Here is an 18,257-nt window from a genome sequence, read left to right on the forward strand (position 1 = left end):
AGGCTTTGGGACGCGCTCGGGGCTGTGGTTGGGGCCGGGGGCAACGCGGTGCCCGCTGGGATGGGGGTCCCGGGGCRCCTGGGGCTGCGGGAAAGGGGCTGGGGGGGCTCTGCCCCCCGTGCGGAGGCAGCTCCCGCCTGCCGCGGCCCCCAGGCACCTTCAGCCTCGTGGGGCCGGGAGGGCTGGCGTGCCCCAGTCAGGGCGCTGGGGGCACTGGGAGGCTCCTGTGCCGCTGCGGTCTCGTCCGCCCCGGGGCAGCGGGGCAGCGGGGCCGCGGGCTGCGGCGAGCGCAGGGCTGGCCACGCGCTGCCTGCCTGGGATCCAGGCACATCCCGAGCCCCGTGGTCACCTCTGGAATGGATTAAGCACTGAAAGAGCAGAAAAGCAATCCCATTCGCGCTCTCTTAGGTTGTCAATTGCCATTTTTGTAATAGAAATTCCTTTCACAAGGTAACGACGGCCAGATTTAGAGGATTTCATATTGCTAATAATTCCCCAAACGGCCATCTGACTGTGTTGTTTTAAAAGCCGCTTAGTTTTTTGCTTTGGAGTTTATGAAAATCTCCCACTCTAATATCCCGAGAGCCAGCCTATAATTGTGTTATTAAATCAATCGGAGCGGATTACATTGTAAAATCAATAGATGGCTGTAATTGCATATTAGAAAGTTGTTCTGCTGTTGTTGATTTTTTTTTACATGGATAATTATAATAAGCGTGTTTACCTTGGCGCTGATTTGGAATCAGTCTCACTAAATGACTTATGACGAGCTTGGCACTCAGCTGCAGCGGGGCCGCATGCCGCTTGGGACGGCGAGGAGGATGCTACCCGTGCGCGCGGCTCCTCAGGTGTTTGCGTGGCACGTACCTGCTGGGGTCCCGCCGGCTTTGGAGGGAGATGGCGCAGGGGGCAGCTCCCAACTTTGGGACCAAGCGTGGAAGCAAGCGAGGACYTTGCAGGGGCGGCTGGTGTGGTTTTAGGGTGCAGGCTGTCAGCGCCGGAGGGGTTAGAGAGCATCGGGCCGGTCTGCGGCAGGCCAGCTCGGGGGTCCCGGGGGGGACGCAGTGGCCAGGAGGGGTCTTGCTGCCAGTTTGGCTGTTTCCCAGGTCTCTGCAGTTTTCCTTAAAGTCATACGGGAGTGATAGCGTTGCCCATGCCAGCCCAGGGAGATATTGCGGGGGGAGCAGGGTGGCTCCATGACACGGTCTTTGGTGATCGGCAAGAAGGGGKTTGACCTTGGCCCAGCTTTCGTACCGAAATGCCCAACTACCCAGAAGAAACGGTGTCTGGCACGCGGGCTCCCTGTCCCTTGCTGGGCTCTCCGCTCCTGCGGGGCTCGGCCCCTGCGCGCGGCCCCGGCCCTGCCGCGGTGCGCCGGCGGTGCGGGACGGCTGGGCAGCAGCACCAGCCTGCAGGCGCCTCTTAAACGCAAGCCGCGTACCTGTCACCAGCCTGATAGAGCAGGTGCCAGCCAGGTTTTGCTTTGYGCTGGCTTTTTTCGGGCACCAGGCCAGGCCTGGCTGCAGGGTGAGAGCGCTCTCGGCACTGCAGCAGGCGTTGCGCTCCCTCCGGCCTCAGGTCCTGCTGGTTTTGGGCCACCGTTTCCCTTTGTGTCCCCGTAAAAGCTGCTTTACGGGGAAGGTTTGCTGGTTTCCCCGGGCCTGGGAGCTGGCACGGTGCCGTCGCGGTGGCTGGGGCAGGGGGCTGTGGCCGGGGCGGCTGGGGGTGCAGCGCGGGGGATCCCTGCTGCAGTCCCAGCAGAGGGGAAGGCGAGAGCTGGTTTTGTGCTGGGACAGTGGAGGGGATGGTCCTGGGCAGCTCCCTAAATACCAAGTGCCCGTCTCTGCCCCGCGCTGGCCCGTGGGCTGGGGACGCCTCGCTGTCGCCGGGTTGTGCCCGAGGCTGGCCGCGCTGCCAGCGTGCTCGGAGGCAGGAGGACGGCCCAGGCATCCTGTGCCCGGCTCCCTTCCCCTGTTTGGCACACTGGCGAGGGACCGGGGTGCCCCAAGGAGGGCTCTGGGGGCACCTGCTCCTGGTGCCGGGGAGGCCCGTCTGCAACGCCAGTGCTTTGACAGGGACGTTACCTGCATCAGGAGGTGGGGGGTCTCCGGCAGCTCGGGGCAGTCCCCCGTGGGGATACACACAAGGGAAAGCTCCGTACGGCCAGGAAAGGCGGCCATGGGACGCCCCTCCACGCCACGGGCGAGCACGGGGGGTGATGCCCGCTGGAGGAGCCGTTTCCGTTGGGGTCGGCTCCCCGCAGCATCGCTCTGGCCTGGCCCCCGTTCCCAGCACACCAGAGGAGCAGCTCCCATGCCGGCCCGCTGCCGGGAGCTTTGCTACTGTCCAGGGAGATTTTGGGCACACTGGGGCAGGTGCCGCCCCCGCAGGCAGGCGGGCCAGACCCGGCTCGGCGGGAGTGCAGCGGTGGCCGAGGCGGCACCGTACCTGCGCACACGCACCTGGCGGCGGGGCAGAGCCTGCCTGTCTGCACAGGGCCCTCAATCCGGCACGCGGCACTGTCAGCCGGCAGCCTGCTGTCTCCTAGACAGTGAAATATGGCCACAATTAGCCCGGATACAGTTCAATTATGATAAACAGCGTTTTCACCCTTTAAGCCGTGATTAAAAGGCCTCCTCCCGTTGATAGAGAGACCTAATTTCACATTATTATCACTGTAGCTTGATTATAAAGCACTCCTTGGATTTACAGTTGGGAGATGGATGTGGAGGCTTCTTTATCATTTACACATCAGTAATGATGCAGCCTTCCTTCCACCACCACATCCATCCCGCGGYGGGCGGCGAGAGGGGGGCCCTGCCTGCACCCCCTCCCGGGGCACCCTCTCCCCGTGTCAGCCGGGCCCCGCTGCCACACACAAGTGGGCAAAGTCACCCTTACGGTAACAGCTTGATAAATGGGCGCGCGGTAATGAAATGGAGACATCAAGGCGTGGGGCGAGGAAGAAAGAGTGGTAATCGGAACGAGTGGAGCTGTCCCGAAACGGAGGGGAGCGGGAAGAAGGATCGCCTCTGTGCCGTGTGCTGTCAAGGGAGAAATTACACATTTACTCTTGCTTTTTCTTAAGGAGACGGCCCTCATAGATCAAAACATGGATTTACAAGCCAATTTTCAACATGAAATATAGACACCAGGAATCAATTTAAGCCCGGCTTCTATTTTAGCAAACGGTGCCTGCGTTTAGTCCCAGGTAAATAACACAAGCGAGAGCCTTCCCCCTCCCCGGCTCGCTGCCCTGCAACCTCTCGCTCCAGCAGCCGCGGCGCCGCGGGCCGGCCCCCCGCACCCGCTTCGAACGTGGTGCCAGCCGCAGCTCGCCATGCCGGGCGCCTGCAGCCGGCTGGCGCGCAAGCCGGGGCGTCTCGGGGCGCCCCGCTCTGGGGAGCACCCGGCGGGGCCGAGGGCCGCGCTTGGACGGGCCGGGGCTGACCCCAAACCGCAGGCGTGAGTGGAGAGAGCGGTCGTGCCGCGCTTCCCCAGCACTGCCTCGAGGCCGCGGAGCGGGACGGAGCCGGGCGCCGCACGCGGCCTCTGCCCGGTGAGGACGAAGGGAAGGGGAGGAACATGCCTGTCCGGTGGAGAAGGGCTCTGGCGTGGCCCAGCATCCCTGACCCCGGGCACCGGCTGCAGCAAGAGCCCCTTTGTTGGCTGCCAGCGGCCCAGTGCCACCGGAGGGACGGAGGGAGCTGGAAGAGGGGAGCCAGCGCAGCCCACGGCCTCGCAGCCTGGGGCCGGTGCTGGGCTCGCCGGGAAGCAGCTGTGGGCTGGGAGTCAGCGCTGGCTCAGCCTGCAGGAACGCTGCCTTCCCTCCCCACCCGCCTGCCCGGGGTGAGCCCCGCGACGGCAGCGGCCACAGCCCCGCCATGGGCTGCGGGGTGAGCGCTGGGCCGGGGAGCCCAGGGACATGAGGCCGGGCACCGCCTGGGCGATGCCACCCCCGGGGCGGGCAGGGGCCCGGCTCAGAGCCGCCTGGAGCCGCCCCGGTGTGGTGCTGGGGCCCTAACGGGGGGCCTGGCCTCCGGGTACCCCTGCGAGGGGTGGGGGGGCTGGTGCAGGGGGGCTCGGGTGCCCCGCACTCACCCCACGCCGCTGCAGGGTGCCGGGGGCAGAGGTGCTGCCCCGCTCCTGCCCCTGGCGGGGTCAGCGGCTGGGTTTGTTCCCCTGCGCGGGGCTGGGGAGCCCTGCCGAGAGCAGCGCTGACCCCCCCCCCCCGCCTGGGGGAGGCTAGTGGGGCTGAGCCCGCCCGCGTCCCCACCTGGGTCCATGTCCTCTCCATGGGTCCTGGGCAGAGGGTCCGTCCCTGCCTGCGGGCCAGGCCAGGGGTCTCCAGCAGCGCCTGTGCCCGGCAGCCAGGGCTGGTGGGACGCGGGGGCCGTGCAGCTCCAGGCACAGCCTGTACCCTTGGGGGCCTGGGCTGAGAGACGTCCTGGCTGCCCCACGCCGGCTCCGGGCCGGAGCGCGGCTCTAACCCGGTGCCTCTGTGCTCTCTCCGCAGACGACTGTAAGAACATCGCCAACATCATGAAGACACTGGCCCATAGAGGCTTCATCTTCAAGCAGACCTCCAAACCCTTTTGATCCCCAGGGCAGGCCAGGCAGGGCTGCATGCGCCCGGCGCCGGCGAGGCGGGGAGGACGGGCTCTAGCATTCAAACGGCAACCGAGGCCAGAGGAACCGACACAAATCTCAATTCAGCTGTTAACTCCAGTAGAGGTTGTATATATGGGAAGGCAAATCTGTGTAGACCTGATGTGACTCCCTCTCTGGGCTGCTCCGGACATTATGCCATGCTAGCGGACAGCCGCGTAGGGCGCTTGCACCACATTTTAGACTCGTAGTTTGTTCTTTTCTTTAGCTCCCGATTTCCATCCCCGCCTCCATGTCCCACCCCGTCCTCCCTCTCCCGCCCTGTAGCCAGACCGTCCCCCCGGCATGGGCCGCCCCCACCTTCCCCTCTTTCTTTTCTCTGGTTTTATGTTTTCAGGCCTTGATGGCTGCTGCAGCAACACTGGCGCGTGCCTGCGCCCGGGCTGCGCTCATAGAGACGCAGCAGTGTCGAGACGGCCCCTAACCCTCCCCGCCAGCCCCGGCCTTTCCCCGAGCGCCTTTTCCCCTCTTTTTGAATCAACACTAACCCCTCTCTGACTCCTGTATGTGACAAACGCAATCCGTCTCTTTATGTTCAAGGTGAAGTGCCTGTATTCTCCGCTGCAGAGCCCCTGGCAGCCCCACCGCGGGCTGCGGGGCCCCGGAGGGCTCCGTTCAGTGGGGCAGGGGCACGGCAGGCAGGCGGCAGGAGGGAGGTGGCAGTGTCCGCGCGGAGTCCCCTGTCCTGTCCCCGTCCCGTCTGCTCGTGCCTCTTCCAGGGATGGGTGGGATGCCCAGCCCTGCGCCAGCCCTGCCGATTCCAGCTCCACCGGGGGCAGGCCCGTCGCAGCACCACGTCCATTGCCGGCGGTGGACGTGCCGGCGAGCGCTGGCCCCCCCCAACTCACAGATACCCAAGCAGGGGAGCTGCAAATTGGCCAAGGCCCCTGACCCCGCTCGCCTCCAACCCCATCCGGCCTCCCTCGGTCCCCAAGCCGAGGCTAAGCCCCCCGTGTCCCCATGGCCCCCGCATGCTGCGGGCCGTGCCGTGCCCCTCGCAGGTCCCTGCAGACGCTCAGCAGCAGCTGGCTTGTTGCCTGAGAGAGTTGCCGAGCACATCCCCTCCGGCTGGGTGGGCTCCCGGCCGGCCAGGGCGGCTGGGGGGAAGTCATGGGGCAGGCTGGGGGCACGTGTCCCCCAGCGTCACCCAGCCCTGGGGCCCTGCTGAATGGAGCCCTCGTCCGGGCGCTGACCTGCAGGGAGGCTGCAGCCCTGGGCCCGTGCGTGCATGGCCTGGAGCGAAGCCGGTGATGGCAGCCAGAAGGGCAATACAGGCACTGAACTTGGCGGTACATGACTGCATGGTGTGTGGTGTTCCAGTTAAACCAACCGATAATGCAAACCCAGCATTTTCATTGTCTAGTTATTCCAATCCTTGCTGTAAATGTGCCACATGAATAAAGTTTGGGGGTAAAGGAGCCCAGGCTGTGCCCGCGCGTGGCGAGTGTGTGCGGCGGGGGGGGAGGGCAGCCGGCGGGGTCGGAGGGGACCAAGACGGGGGTGCCATGTGGGTACACAGGAGCAGGATGATGCCTTGCAAGGTGTTCCCCCACATGGGGGTACAGCACCCCAGCACATCTGCCCCCTCCCCCCAAAAAACTGTGCAAAGACAAGGTTTTTTAGCTGTAAAGGGAGGCCGGGGGGGGGGGGGTCCAGGGTCACCTAACGCCGGTACCACAGGTGTGTCTGCCAATCTCCCCCACCATCCTGGCTGTTCTTGTGCTTGCTGGTGCCCTGGCCAAGCTGCCTGCTCCCCAGAAGGAGCTGCCAGCCCTGCCCATCCGTGCCCTGCTCAGTGATAGCAGGGAGGGGACCTGCCGCATGCATGGGGGCTGCGTGCGCTGCGCAGCCCTGGTGCCCCAGGACAGCACGGCCCCGAGGATGCTGCCAGCCTCCCCCAGCAGGCTGAGCCCGGGGTGCCCCCCAGCACAGCCTCGTGCCCAGCACGGGGTGACCGCAGAGTGCCAGGGCCACCATGGCCCACGGGCTTGTCACCCTGCCCTGCAGCCTGGCACAGCCCAGCCCCAGTGCCAGCGGCCTGAGGGCAGGACAGGCTATTTGTGGGGGTTTAACCACTGTGCAGGATTACATCAGCCAGAGACGTGCGCTGGCAATGCCCACATGTGCCTGCCAGGGAAGCAAGGACTCGAAGCACCCCTGGGCCTTCACTGCTGCACGAGAGCGTGCAAAGGAGCCCCTTCGTGCCGAGCCGGGCACATGCAGTGCCAGGCGCCTGTGCCCCTGCCGAGGCAGTGTGGGGAGCGCACCAGCAGCCCTGCTCCTCCGCGGTGGGCCGTGGGGCCCTGCGCAGCGAGGCCACGCCGTGGGGCTGACTCATCCCGCACAGGGCAGAACGTGAACGACAGCAACTGACTTTACCCGCCACAACTTGCAAGTGCCCTTGCAGGGCCCTGCGCCCGCCTGAGTAGCAGCTGCACCCACAGGGCTGCTACTGCATTTAGCCCCTCTCTGCCGCAGGCTGCAGCCAGCACTGCACTTGGCCATCCCAGCGCTTGGCAAACTGTGCTGGTGGGGGCGGTTTACACTGCACAAGATGGAGAGGAGGATGTGCTGGGGCGTTTGCTGTGCCCCGAGGGTGCCGGCACCCTGACGCACAGCCCTCGCCTGCCCGGGCTGGAGCCCAGCAGAGCCATCGCAAATGCAGCCAGCTCTGCAGCACCATGAGACCAAGGGTTGGTACCGACAGCAGGGCACTCAGCACCACCGTGTCCRGGGCAGGGCGGGCAGATCCCCTCAGAGACTGGGCGACAGGAACAAGGTTGTCCTGCCAGTCGGAAGTGGGCAGCTCCCAGAGGGAAGGGGCAGCCCCAGCCCGCATGCTCCAAGCAAAGGTCATGGGGGTTTTAATGGCTCCCTCTGTGCAGCCCCTCATCAGGTTTATTGACCTATTTTCGATGGAGTCGTCTAATTAGTTTTCTATGAAAACTAAGAACTTGGCCTTTGCCCTTTACTCCTGCAGGCGAGAATGTGACTCAGAGGACGCTGTCACGGCATATCGATCACCAGCCACACTCGAAAGGCAGCGCGCGGAGGGGCCGTGGGGTGGGCAGGCGCGAGGCGGGCAGGGGAGCTCTGCGCAGAGCAGAGCGCGCTGCCGGGGCTGCCCGGTGCCTGCCATGGCAGCAGCTGCAGAGGCAGTGCACGAGCCCCGGCACCCAGCTAAACACGACGTGCAGAGACCAGGGGGCCCCTCTCACTGCAGACTGAAGGCAGAGGTGTCCCGCCTGCCTCGAGCAGGGCGGCAGGAGGAAGAACCGGGCCAGAGAGTGAGCGCCGGGGACAACACGAGCGTTTCCCAGCCATGGGGGGGGGCCGCACCTGTGAACGGGTAGGCCTGGTGGAGGAGCCCCTCGGCCAGGGCCAGGTGGCACTCGCAGGTGTGGGGCAGCAAGCACCATCTGCCCATGCAAGAACCCCTGGAGGACAGCAGATACCTGGGGGCCAGGCGTACGGGGCGCAGGCTGGTGAAATCCCCACGAGTGGATGGAGGCGGCTGCAGCCGAGGGGGGCAGCAATGCGGCACCACCACGGTCACCCACCACAGCTCGGAGCAGGGCAGCAGCATTCCCCGCAGGCCTGGTGGCCCGGAGGGCACCAGGGGATGCAGTAACCCCCACTGCAACCCCTGCGACCGAGGGAAATGGGCCMAGAGAGAGCCAAGAGAGAGCACCCGGGGCTCCCAGGGACCCTGCCTGGGGCGGAGCCGAGACGGCTCGCACCCGCTCTCCTCCCGCTCCACACAGGCTTTCCAGGGCTAATGACGACTCTGGTTCAGGTACAAGTGACGGGTTCTGTATTTACAGGGACGCTCACAAAAATCTGGCATGTTTAAAAAAAAAAAAAACCCCACCAGAACAAAAACGCAGCTAATGCTAGCGGACACAGGGCAGCCTCGTGCGGAGCAGCGGCTGCTGGCAGAGCGCTGCACGGCACCCTGCAGCCTCGGGGCCGCCCTCCAGCACCTGCTGCAGGTGTCCGGAGGCCGCACCACTCCAGCGGTCCTGGGGGCAGATGGGGCCGTGGCGCTGGGAAGGGGATGGCTCCCGCTGTTCTCTGGAGCGCTGTATCATTTGCCCCAGCAAGGCCCCCTTCCTGCCCCATGGCGGCAGTCAGCCAGCTGTCCCGGGGGCTCCAGGACRGGACGGCACTGACCCTGCACACAGCTCTGCACCTCCTCCTCGCCCAGCGCAGGGGGCTCACGGCTTCTTCACCTTCTTGACGGAGGAGGAGCTGGAGGCCGACTCCCTTCGCTTTCTCTGCTCCAAGAGGGAGACGGGGAAACAAAAGAAAAACCAGGGTCAGCGGGTGGGAGCGCTCAGGTCACGCAGCAAACACACCCGCCTGTCTCGGAGCCTGTCCCGGAGCCGGCCGCGGAGCGGGGGCAGTGAGCGGCAGAGCCGGCAGGGCCAGAGCAGCGCTGAACCATGCTGCTGYCCACCTGGGTGAAGGTGGAGCTGGAGCCCTGGAAGACGAGAGGCACTGGGCTAGCACCCTCGGGGGACATCACCTCCCCAACACAGACAGGGACTGCCCCAATGTTTAGCTTCGGGACAGTCGTTTTTGCGGCGCAGGAGGCCTGGGGGCGACCAGGAGACAGGGGCCGAGCTCTGCAACATCACAGCAGCCCCAGGAGCCCTGGCCCAAAAGAGCCTGTGCACAAGACCACCCAACGAACAGGGCTTTGGGAGCGCAACCCCAGAGCAGAGCAGCTCCACCCCATCAGCAGCTGTGCCGGGGGGTGCTCAGAGCAGGAAAGGGCAGAGTCTTCAACCCTTCCTTGCACGCAGCACCTCTGCTTTCCAGGTGGGCTCAGACCTGCCGTGAAACGGCCCTGGAGCACCCCAGGAGGGACAGGCGGCTGATGGAGAACCACAGATCCTCCAAAAACCACCTCGCTTCTGGGCAGTGCACACCGATGTGTCCATGCCTGAGCAAGACTAGTGGGCTCTAGTGAGCCTCACCTTTCACAGAAAAGGCTGCAGGGCTGAACCAGGGCATCCAAGGGAGGACAGGGACATCCATACCAAGCTGGGAACGTAACCCCGGCCTTATCAACGCATTCGCAATGAGACTCACTGTGCTAGGTGCTGCACAGACACTACGACCGAGACAACATCCCATCGTAGACAGGACAGCAACCAAAGCTGGGCTCCTGGATGCTGGGTGCCCCAGCATGGCCAGAGTGTGACTGGGTACCCCGTGCATTGGGTACTGTAGGGACAAGCAACAGCAGAGCCCACGGGGCCCTGCCACACCGTATGAGATCGGGTCCTCTGTGCAATGCATCGCGGGCAGTGGTGGATGCCAGGGGCTGCGGAAGCGCTGCACAGGCACGGTGACTGCRGTCAGGTCCCCGCCATGCCAAGCCCTGCAGACATTCAGCCACCCCCGGCCTGCACTTTAGCACTGCACACAGCAGCTGCAGCCCGATGAAGCCGGATGAGGCAGGAGCAGCTTGGGAGAAGGGCTGAGGCACAGAGTAAAATGAGGATAACTGATGATTATCACAGAAAATATCGTGGTAGCAACACACCACATCACTGAAGGGGCACAGCCAGAGCCCAGCCCAGGGGCTACTCACACCTGTGCTGCCAAAGGTTGGGAATGACAGCTAGGAGCCAGATCCAACACACGTGTGATCTTCCCCCCTCTCCACTCCATTAACTGACTGTTGGCTGTCTCAACCAAGTTATGGGGACCTGGTATGCCAGCACTGATCCTCATGCCTTCCTCCATGGCTGTGTGGCCTGGATGGAGGGCTTTTGCAGCCTGCCTGGGAAGGCATAGGACAGGTCTGGAGGTGAGCACCAGTCAGTCAACTCTAGCATAACTCCAGGTAGACCAACCAGCAGCAATGCTGGCTCTGCCACCGCCCAAGCCAGCAGGCTCCCAGGGGACGGAGAAGGCAGAGCTATCGCTCTCCAAAACAAGCCAGGCCTGCCTGTCCCTCCTCCTTCAACCCGTCTGGTCTCACACACATGCAAGCGTGTGCTCTTGGGGGCAGCGCACACAGTGGGAGGCCTTGCCTGCCTCCCCCAGCAGGAACACAGCCCCGAGTCTCCACTTTGCACTGGGCAGACRGCAAACAGAGCATGGAATTTGCACGGCTAAAAGTTAAATACAACACACACAAGGGTTTCGTCAGAGGACCTGGCACGGCTGCCTTCTCGGGATCCGATTAACAGGGAAATAAAAGGGCCAGAGAACCCACACAACAGTGTGAACAGATGCCCTATAAAAATCAAATACATGGTAATCAAGGGGACCGAAAGGTACATTTAAAAAAACAAAAACCCACCCTGGAAACAAAGGATCTGAGCTTTGTAGCTTTCCTGGGAAGGCTGTGGAATTAATGGGGAAGAGCACATGTGTTTGATAATCTTTATATGGCAAAAGACCCATCTTTCAAATATGTCACAAATTCATATTAATCACCTTCCTATTGCCTTCTGTGGCGCAGCTATTCCAGTTGCCTTGGGCAAAATTGGGAACTGTCTGGTTAAAAAAAATGTTTTACATTATAATTTACAAGAGCCTACAAGTCTAGTTTCTTTTAATGGGAAGAACGATTAAAAAAAAAAAGAGGAATATATATACACCCTGGTATATATACACTATATATATATTATATATATATATATATATATATAAAAAAGACAGATATTGTAACTCCATCTGGAAAGAGAGAATGTTTGATCTTAACAATGTAACTTCTGGCTTTCAAACAGGCTCAGAAAACAAGAAGTCAGCAGGAGTTCAGATAAAGGAAGCTTAAAAGTCAAATAATTCTGACTCTGAACCCGAGACTTCTTAGACTCAAGGTCTTTTCCTTTACCCATTAATGGGCTGACTTGTGAGCTCAGGAACAAAGTGCTGCAATGTGAGGATTTCTGAGAGTCACTCATTACAGATCACTGAGTGGAGTCTGAGTTGCAGAAATCAAAGGATCCAATCTGGAGTAACTGGCTGAACTTCTGCTTGGAACTAATTTGTTCCAAGTTCGGCTCACCTTTCACCTCCCGAAGGCCCCGAGTAAAGTCCCTACTGGGGTCAGCAGCACACGGCACTGGGGGGATCTCGGCTCTGCTTTAATGGTCAGCAATGGGCACCACAGCCCCTAGGAGAGGATGGGCAGGCAGCCATGGTAGGAGGGATGCAGTGGACACAGCAGGGCAGAACAGTGATGGGCTTCATGCTGGCTCAGAGCATCTTGCCACTGGGATACGCAGGCACCTCTCCTAACCCAGGCTAAAAGCACATGCTCCGCCGCGTGGAGCTGTAGCGCACCCACGGGTGCTCGATGCAGACATGAGAGGCTTCCAGGGCTAGCAGCGAGGCCCGAGGGCCAGCATCTCTACAGGCAGTGCTGCTGGGGGGCTGGATGCTCCCCCAGCGACGGTTGCTTCTGCCTATCCCCAGGGCAAGGACTGAGCTGGAGAAACACCCTGCTAACAAGGGTATCCCTGTCCGCAGGCTGAGCGCACTGCCTGGGGGCATGGGGGCAGCCAGCTGCTCCCACAACCAGCACCTCAGGACCCTGGGGTGCCTTTGCTCATTAACGCCAACTCCTGTAAAGGAAGCTAGGTTTCCAGGGCAGGACTTGGGACTAGGAGTCCTGACTCCGACTTCTGGCTTTGCACTCCGCCCCTCCAACACCTGGAACAAGACACCTCTCTGGGGAAACAAATCTGGCTTCAGAGGAGCAGCTGGTTTGGAGACTGAACTAATCCATGCTTAATCCAATGTGTGGAGTGCCATGGATGGGCAGCACTCAACAGCACAAAGGGATTCTCTATTTAACTCAGAGGGATYTGAAGCAGGGAGATTAAATGACTCCCCTGAGGGCCCCTGGCAGCTCAGCAGCAAAGCAGGTGCTTGAACTTGGGAGTTCAAGGCTAGGGTGGCTGGGTTAAACCACTGCAGCAGCCTTGGAAAGGCAAGGGCAAGGTGTCACCCACAGAAATACCCGCAGCCAGGGCTGCAGGAGGCGAGGGAGGGAAAGACCACTACAGAGCACCACTGCGCTTGCACAAGCCTGCTGAGCGGAGAGGCTGGATCTCCCTCAGCAAAACACTTGCTCTGCTCTTTGCACTACCAATATTGCCACCCCCGTTATGAGAGAGCCATGGGTAGGCAACAAGGCTGGGGCTCCTGCGGCTGYGCACTATGCTTACACAGGGCAATGCACTGGCTTACACGGGAAACGGCCTTTGCAGCACCATGTCCTGGGCCTACTGTCTCCTACACCATTCCCATCACACCAGGCACCTGATCCTGGGAACCCTCAGGGTTACAGTTGTGCAGGATGGGGACACTCATATGCACCCCACCAGCACCTTCCCCAGCCATCCCCCTTCTCAGGGCTGACTCCAGCCTGCTGCTCTTATGCTGGTTTTAACTGCAACACTGAGCAAGAGGCACCGGGGCTGCTCCTGCCAGCTCCTGGCCAGGCAGGGAACGTCAGCAGCCTTGGCAGAGAGCACACACAGCCATCGCTCAGTTCAGCCCATCCTCAGAAAAGCTGCTGGTGGGCCACAGGCTGCTGGTTTCTTACACTGCCTCGCTGGTGAGGGAGGTGAAAAAGGGATGAGGCAAGCAAAGTGCAAGGCCCAGCCTGACTCTCACAACATAACCGAGCCAGGCAGAACATGGTACAGCAGCTCCATTCCCCTCCTCTGCAAGATATTCCTCCAGCTGGGATGTAATTTTTTCCCCCCTCGAAAGGTAGCATAAAATGGTCACAGTGTGAATGTGCTTGACCTTTTGTCTTGGACTAATCTAATTGTGTCGTCTTTGTGTAATCAGCCGGTAAAGGTCAGTGCTGTATTTAACATGGGGGCCCTTTAGGTACTGAATTTGCCTTGCAGTGAATTAACTTGATTATATTTCTTTCAAATATGTCAGAGACCAGGTCACTTTAACCCCCTCTGTGCTGCCTGGGCCCACCTCTTTGTTCCCAATTCCAGGAGGTGGTGCTGAGGAAGAACATGGTTGGAAACACACTGGGGCTCCCTCCTCCTGCGGTCACCACTGCCATGTCCCCCAACTTCCCAACAAGCAAAGTCTCAAGGGAGAGCGAGTGTGCTGTGAATCAGCCTGAAAGGTTTGCAAACCACACCCCTCCGGACCCCAGCATGTGTGTGGGGGTGGTGGTGGATTGAATGCAGTGAAAAAACTCAGAAGACGCCTTTGCAAACATGAACCTGGCTCAGTGGAACGCTTCCTTACGACTCCATATTGTCACAATTGAATAGGACATTACTCAAGTCCAGATTAATGTGTCACCTCTGTCGTTGACAGATAAGGTGTTCTCAATATCCTGCAATACATTATACATTTTAGAAAGTAAAGGTCTGTGCCGCTGCTACTGGGGGCAGTATATCTGAGGCGTCAGGGATGCCAGTGTGGGGAGATGGGCAGGTTTTTATCAGGCAGTTCAGCTCAGCTGTGCAAGGGGACTGCACAGGGGGAAAGCAACTTTGGCTGACCCTCAGGTATAGCCTTGGCCCTGAGGCAGTGGTGAGGGGCAGGTAGCCTACTCTCATGCAGGCAGGGAGGAGAGGGCTGGTGATGTGCACGTGCCCAGGATGCCGCCACAGGGCTCATGGTGGAAGCTAGGGTGGTCTCCAGAACCCCGAAGTCTGGCTTTCCTTTCTCTGCACTGAAAGGGTGGTATAAAAACACCCTCTTGGCTCTTTAAATACCTCTCTCCTTCCCAAGCCTCCTGCCTCAGGTAGGGCTACTGCCTGACTCCAGGAAGTTGAGCAGGTCATGGCTCATCATCTCAGGACCGCTATTCCCGCTCACCTCCCTTTGCTGAGCAACCCTCATGGGGCTCTGTCTAGGAGGGAAGCGCCTGAGGCCTGCAGCTGTACTGGCATCACTGTTCCCGCCCCGGTGCAAGCTTGCGTCACCCAAGGCCTCACTGCTTTGGTCTGTGGTGGCACCCACGTCAAGCCATCTGTCTGCATGCAGGATGTAGAAAGCCCTGCTGACCCCACCTATAGCACCAAGAACACAGTCCAGCACAAGAGATGTGCCCAGAGAGCAGCACTGGGACTTGGGGGAACAGGCGTGCTGTGCTCCCTTGGACGCGCACACCTGGAGGGAGAGCAGGGCAGCGTTCCCAGCACTTGTCAGGGCATCTGTGTTGGAGACCTGAGTGCTCCCTGTTCTGCCCCCCCAACCTTCCTTCTCACCGAGTTGGGGGTCAGTGGTGCTCCTACTACATCAATGATCTGGTCCTTGGAATCTCCCTTGCCCTCCTCGATGCCGAGCCCTGCCTGGCCGTCCGGATGGGTGCCTTCCACACTGAGGGGGCCAATACTACCAGCTTTGGCCAGGGCCTCATATCGGTGCCGTAACATCTGCAGCTCATATTCGCAGTTGGCAAAGGCCTGCTTCAGCTCATAGAGCAGCACCAGGTCACTCCGCAGCTCGTTGAACATCTGCACGATCTCCTCCGTGGGCATGGGGTTGAGATCTAGGGAGGAAAGGGGTCCTGTTAAACACACACAGTTGCAACCCAAGGACAGCATATCCCTAGAAAGGTCCTGGCTGCCCAGTTCGTTTCCATAAAGATATGCCAAGAGCCTCACTCCCATTGCATGGTTCATTAGCAAGCAGAATCCCTAAGGGCTGGAGACCTGGAATTTGCAGTAGCTCCCTTGGCTCTGGCCAAAGACTAAGGATGAACCTGCTAGGTCCAGGGCTCAGAGCAAGTGAACTCAGTCTCTGGAGCAAGTCCTCACACGTTGCTACAGAGGACAGGAAAACTCCTGCTGCCCCCTGTGCCTCCACCAACAAGGGGCTGATGGGCTGAGCTCCCTTGTCTCTCTTGTCACTCCTCCCAAGGCAGAGCTGAAGCAGAAAATTGCCCTGCTGCTGTGCTACACATTTTAATGCGGACCTGAACTGGCTGTAGCAAGGTCTGGCAGGCCACCTCCAAGCCCTGCAGCCTGCTGCAGTCCAGCACATGCACGCACACACACACACACACACACACAAAGCTAGAAAGAGCTGCATGTGCCAGGGAGAAAAAGGATAAAGCTCTATGTTTGACCTGATACACAGCAGTGGTCCCCTGTTGGCAGGGCTGTCCACAGGACCCCTTCCTGCCAGCACTGTGTGTAGTCACCCACACAAAGCCAAGGTGTTTCTGCACTCTAAGACACAGCAGAGCTGGAGCAACAGAAAGCACTTGAGCTGTTTTTGTAAGACAGGAGTGGGGAGTCAGGAACCCTTCCTCACGCTCATGGAAAGTGAGCCCTAGGAGGCAGATCAGATCCTTCCCAAGATCCTTCCTCAGATCCTTCCCAAGGCTTCCCTAGTAAGCTCCACTGGCACTCTTTCAGCCTCAATCCTGCCATTCCACTAAACACATTTATAATCCAATTAATCTCCCTCCCTCTGATCTCTCCTCTGTTTTCAATCTTGGACTACACAGCCCCTAAGAGAGCAGATCTTCCCATTTTTCCCTGGCCTACAGACTATTCCTAAGGAAAAAAAAAAAAAACAAAAACCTCCCTTAGTTTTAAAGGAGAGAGAAGAAACCACCTTGGTTTAGCCGCATTCACCTGCCACAGGAGGCCTTCAGAACTGCACAGTCTCTGAAGCATCATATCATGCCATAGGCTATTTGGCCTCGAAATTAACAACAATTAACAGAAATTGGTTCTGGGAGCAGGCTCAGTAATCACCTCTAAATCAACAATAAAGCTTTTCTTTTTTTTTTTTTTTTTTTTTTTTTTTTAATTCCCCAGCCATAGAGGGGAGGAAAGGAGTCATCAAGTGTCTAACCAAGGGGCACTGCATGCTGGGACATGTAGTACCTGCAAACTGTACCTACTGCACAGAGGGCAGCAGCTGGCCATGGGCTGCACTTCTTCTCCTCCAGCTAGAAGCAGGTACTGTACATGTTAAGTGAACCCTTCTTTCTACTGCTAAGACACCAGAGTTCAAGAGTGAGAGATATGTGTTTACTTGCCTTTCAGTAGAGATGCTCCAGATTTTCACACAGCATGCAACATATAAAGGGGGGATGAACAGTCCCAGAAGCATTTTGGACTTGCCACCACGAGCAGTAAATTAAGAGGAAATGAAGCTTGAAAGCAAGACAGGGCAGCCCTGAACAATGCGCATGCCATGGTCACTAACACACTCAGAAGTACCTCTCCTGGCAAGGCTGAGATTTGCCTTCCTAATACTGTGCTGCCTCTCTTGATGGTTAAAAAGGCCCAAACAAGAGAGAAACAAAGGCTCTTTTAAAACATTTTTCTACTGGGAGGAAAAAAACCCTGTGCATCTTGTTCTGGCTTTTACCCTCTCTCTCTTTCTTTCTTTTTTTTTTTTTAAAACACATAAAATATTTTAAAAACCATTCACATACTGTTATTCAAGAAACTTGCTGTATTACTAGGGGAAAAAATAGCCCATCTCAAGAACAAAGGCTAGCTCTGTGTGTCTCTTTCTCTCTCTCGCGTGCCCCCTTTACTCACCTACTCCGAGTTCCATCAGCATCTGCTCCAGGGCTTTAATCTTCTTCTGTCCCACCGAGCTTGGCAGTTTCATCTGGAACACAAAGGTAACAGAGCCACACAGCTCAGAGATAGCCCTCACTCACAGCCGTCTAGTTCAAAAGGCAAGAGAGCTTTTCTTTTTATAGTGCAGGGGGAACAAAAAAAGAAAGGGAGAGAAAGGAAAAAATCAAGTGGTAAGAGAGGGAGACAGGGGCTGAAAGTTTTCAGACTAGGTCCGAGGGCAAGCATTGAAAAGCCCGGTCGTGAGGGCTTTTATTTTCTCTCTCGTGTGTGTGCAAGACACGCTGTTTTACAGTTTCCATGTGTCACTGAATTAACAACAAAAGTTCTTCTTGGCTTCAAACCCTCTCCTGCGGTGCCCAGCCCATCAAAGGGCTCATTTACACAGTGGCTAATGTGAAATGCTGCCCTACTTTATTCGCTTTAGCCGGCCTGATTAGACTCATGCGCTAACAGACTCACTTCTCCTTTTACCTGCTGAGCCCCAGACCTGTGGGATTCATTTACAGAGCAGGCTTTATAACAAAGGGGAGAGACAGAGAGAGCACAGTTACTTGACTGGCGGAAGTGTGAACACACATTTACATTGGAGCTAAGGGGCTAGGTGAGAGAGAAAGCATCAGATGTGAGCTATGAAAGGGAATCGGAGCTGGCCAGGAGAGGAAGAATGCATACACTTAGCAGGGTCCTTCCTCTGCATTCATTTGGGCTCTAGCAGGAGAGCTAGCTGCTCAGACCAAGCGTTTATTAGATTACAAGCAGCACAAATGCAGCTGGCACAATATAGCAGGGAGAACAGGTTTCCAAGCCCTGCAGGTATAGCCAAGAACGAATGAAAGCACTTTCCTTCCTCAATGAGGATAGAAGACAGACTAGGAGAGATGATTCACAACACAGCAGCATAAGCCACCTTACTGCACACATTCATACACTGCCCCTCCACACCTGATCCTGGGAAGGTGAGCCCACATCTCATCTGGGGAGCACCATCCCTATGAAGAACCCTCCAGCTGAAGCTGCCCAGCAGGC

General features: G+C 58.7%; 2 protein-coding genes across 5 annotated transcripts in view; one reads left to right on the forward strand and one right to left on the reverse strand.

Annotated features, from left to right (window-relative positions):
• Window positions 1-6,098, forward strand: part of ERI3 (ERI1 exoribonuclease family member 3) — a 150,577-nt gene extending 144,479 nt beyond the window's left edge. For 2 of the 3 annotated variants that reach the window (XM_026086726.1, XM_026086727.1), the window contains one exon: window positions 4,517-6,098. In XM_026086726.1, the coding sequence (XP_025942511.1) occupies window positions 4,517-4,599 (83 nt within the window). In that variant the 3' untranslated portion in view covers window positions 4,600-6,098. Of the gene's footprint in view, window positions 1-3,088; window positions 3,212-4,516 lie in introns of all 3 variants that reach the window. The other variant, XR_003256836.1, reaches the window with a different exon arrangement.
• Window positions 6,099-8,455: 2,357 nt separating this feature from the next.
• DMAP1 (DNA methyltransferase 1 associated protein 1) overlaps window positions 8,456-18,257 on the reverse strand; it is a 36,493-nt gene continuing 26,691 nt past the window's right edge. The window contains exons 9-11 of one of the 2 annotated variants that reach the window (XM_026086719.1): window positions 17,187-17,259; window positions 14,889-15,172; window positions 8,456-8,945 (exon numbers count right to left, since the gene is read on the reverse strand). In XM_026086719.1, the coding sequence (XP_025942504.1) occupies window positions 8,886-8,945; window positions 14,889-15,172; window positions 17,187-17,259 (417 nt within the window). In that variant the 3' untranslated portion in view covers window positions 8,456-8,885. Of the gene's footprint in view, window positions 8,946-11,056; window positions 15,173-17,186; window positions 17,260-18,257 lie in introns of those variants that run through there. The other variant, XM_026086718.1, reaches the window with a different exon arrangement.

Source organism: Apteryx rowi, unplaced genomic scaffold, assembly GCF_003343035.1.
Source record: "Apteryx rowi isolate R43461 unplaced genomic scaffold, aptRow1 scaffold_7, whole genome shotgun sequence".
In the NCBI taxonomy this organism is placed as follows: domain Eukaryota; kingdom Metazoa; phylum Chordata; class Aves; order Apterygiformes; family Apterygidae; genus Apteryx; species Apteryx rowi.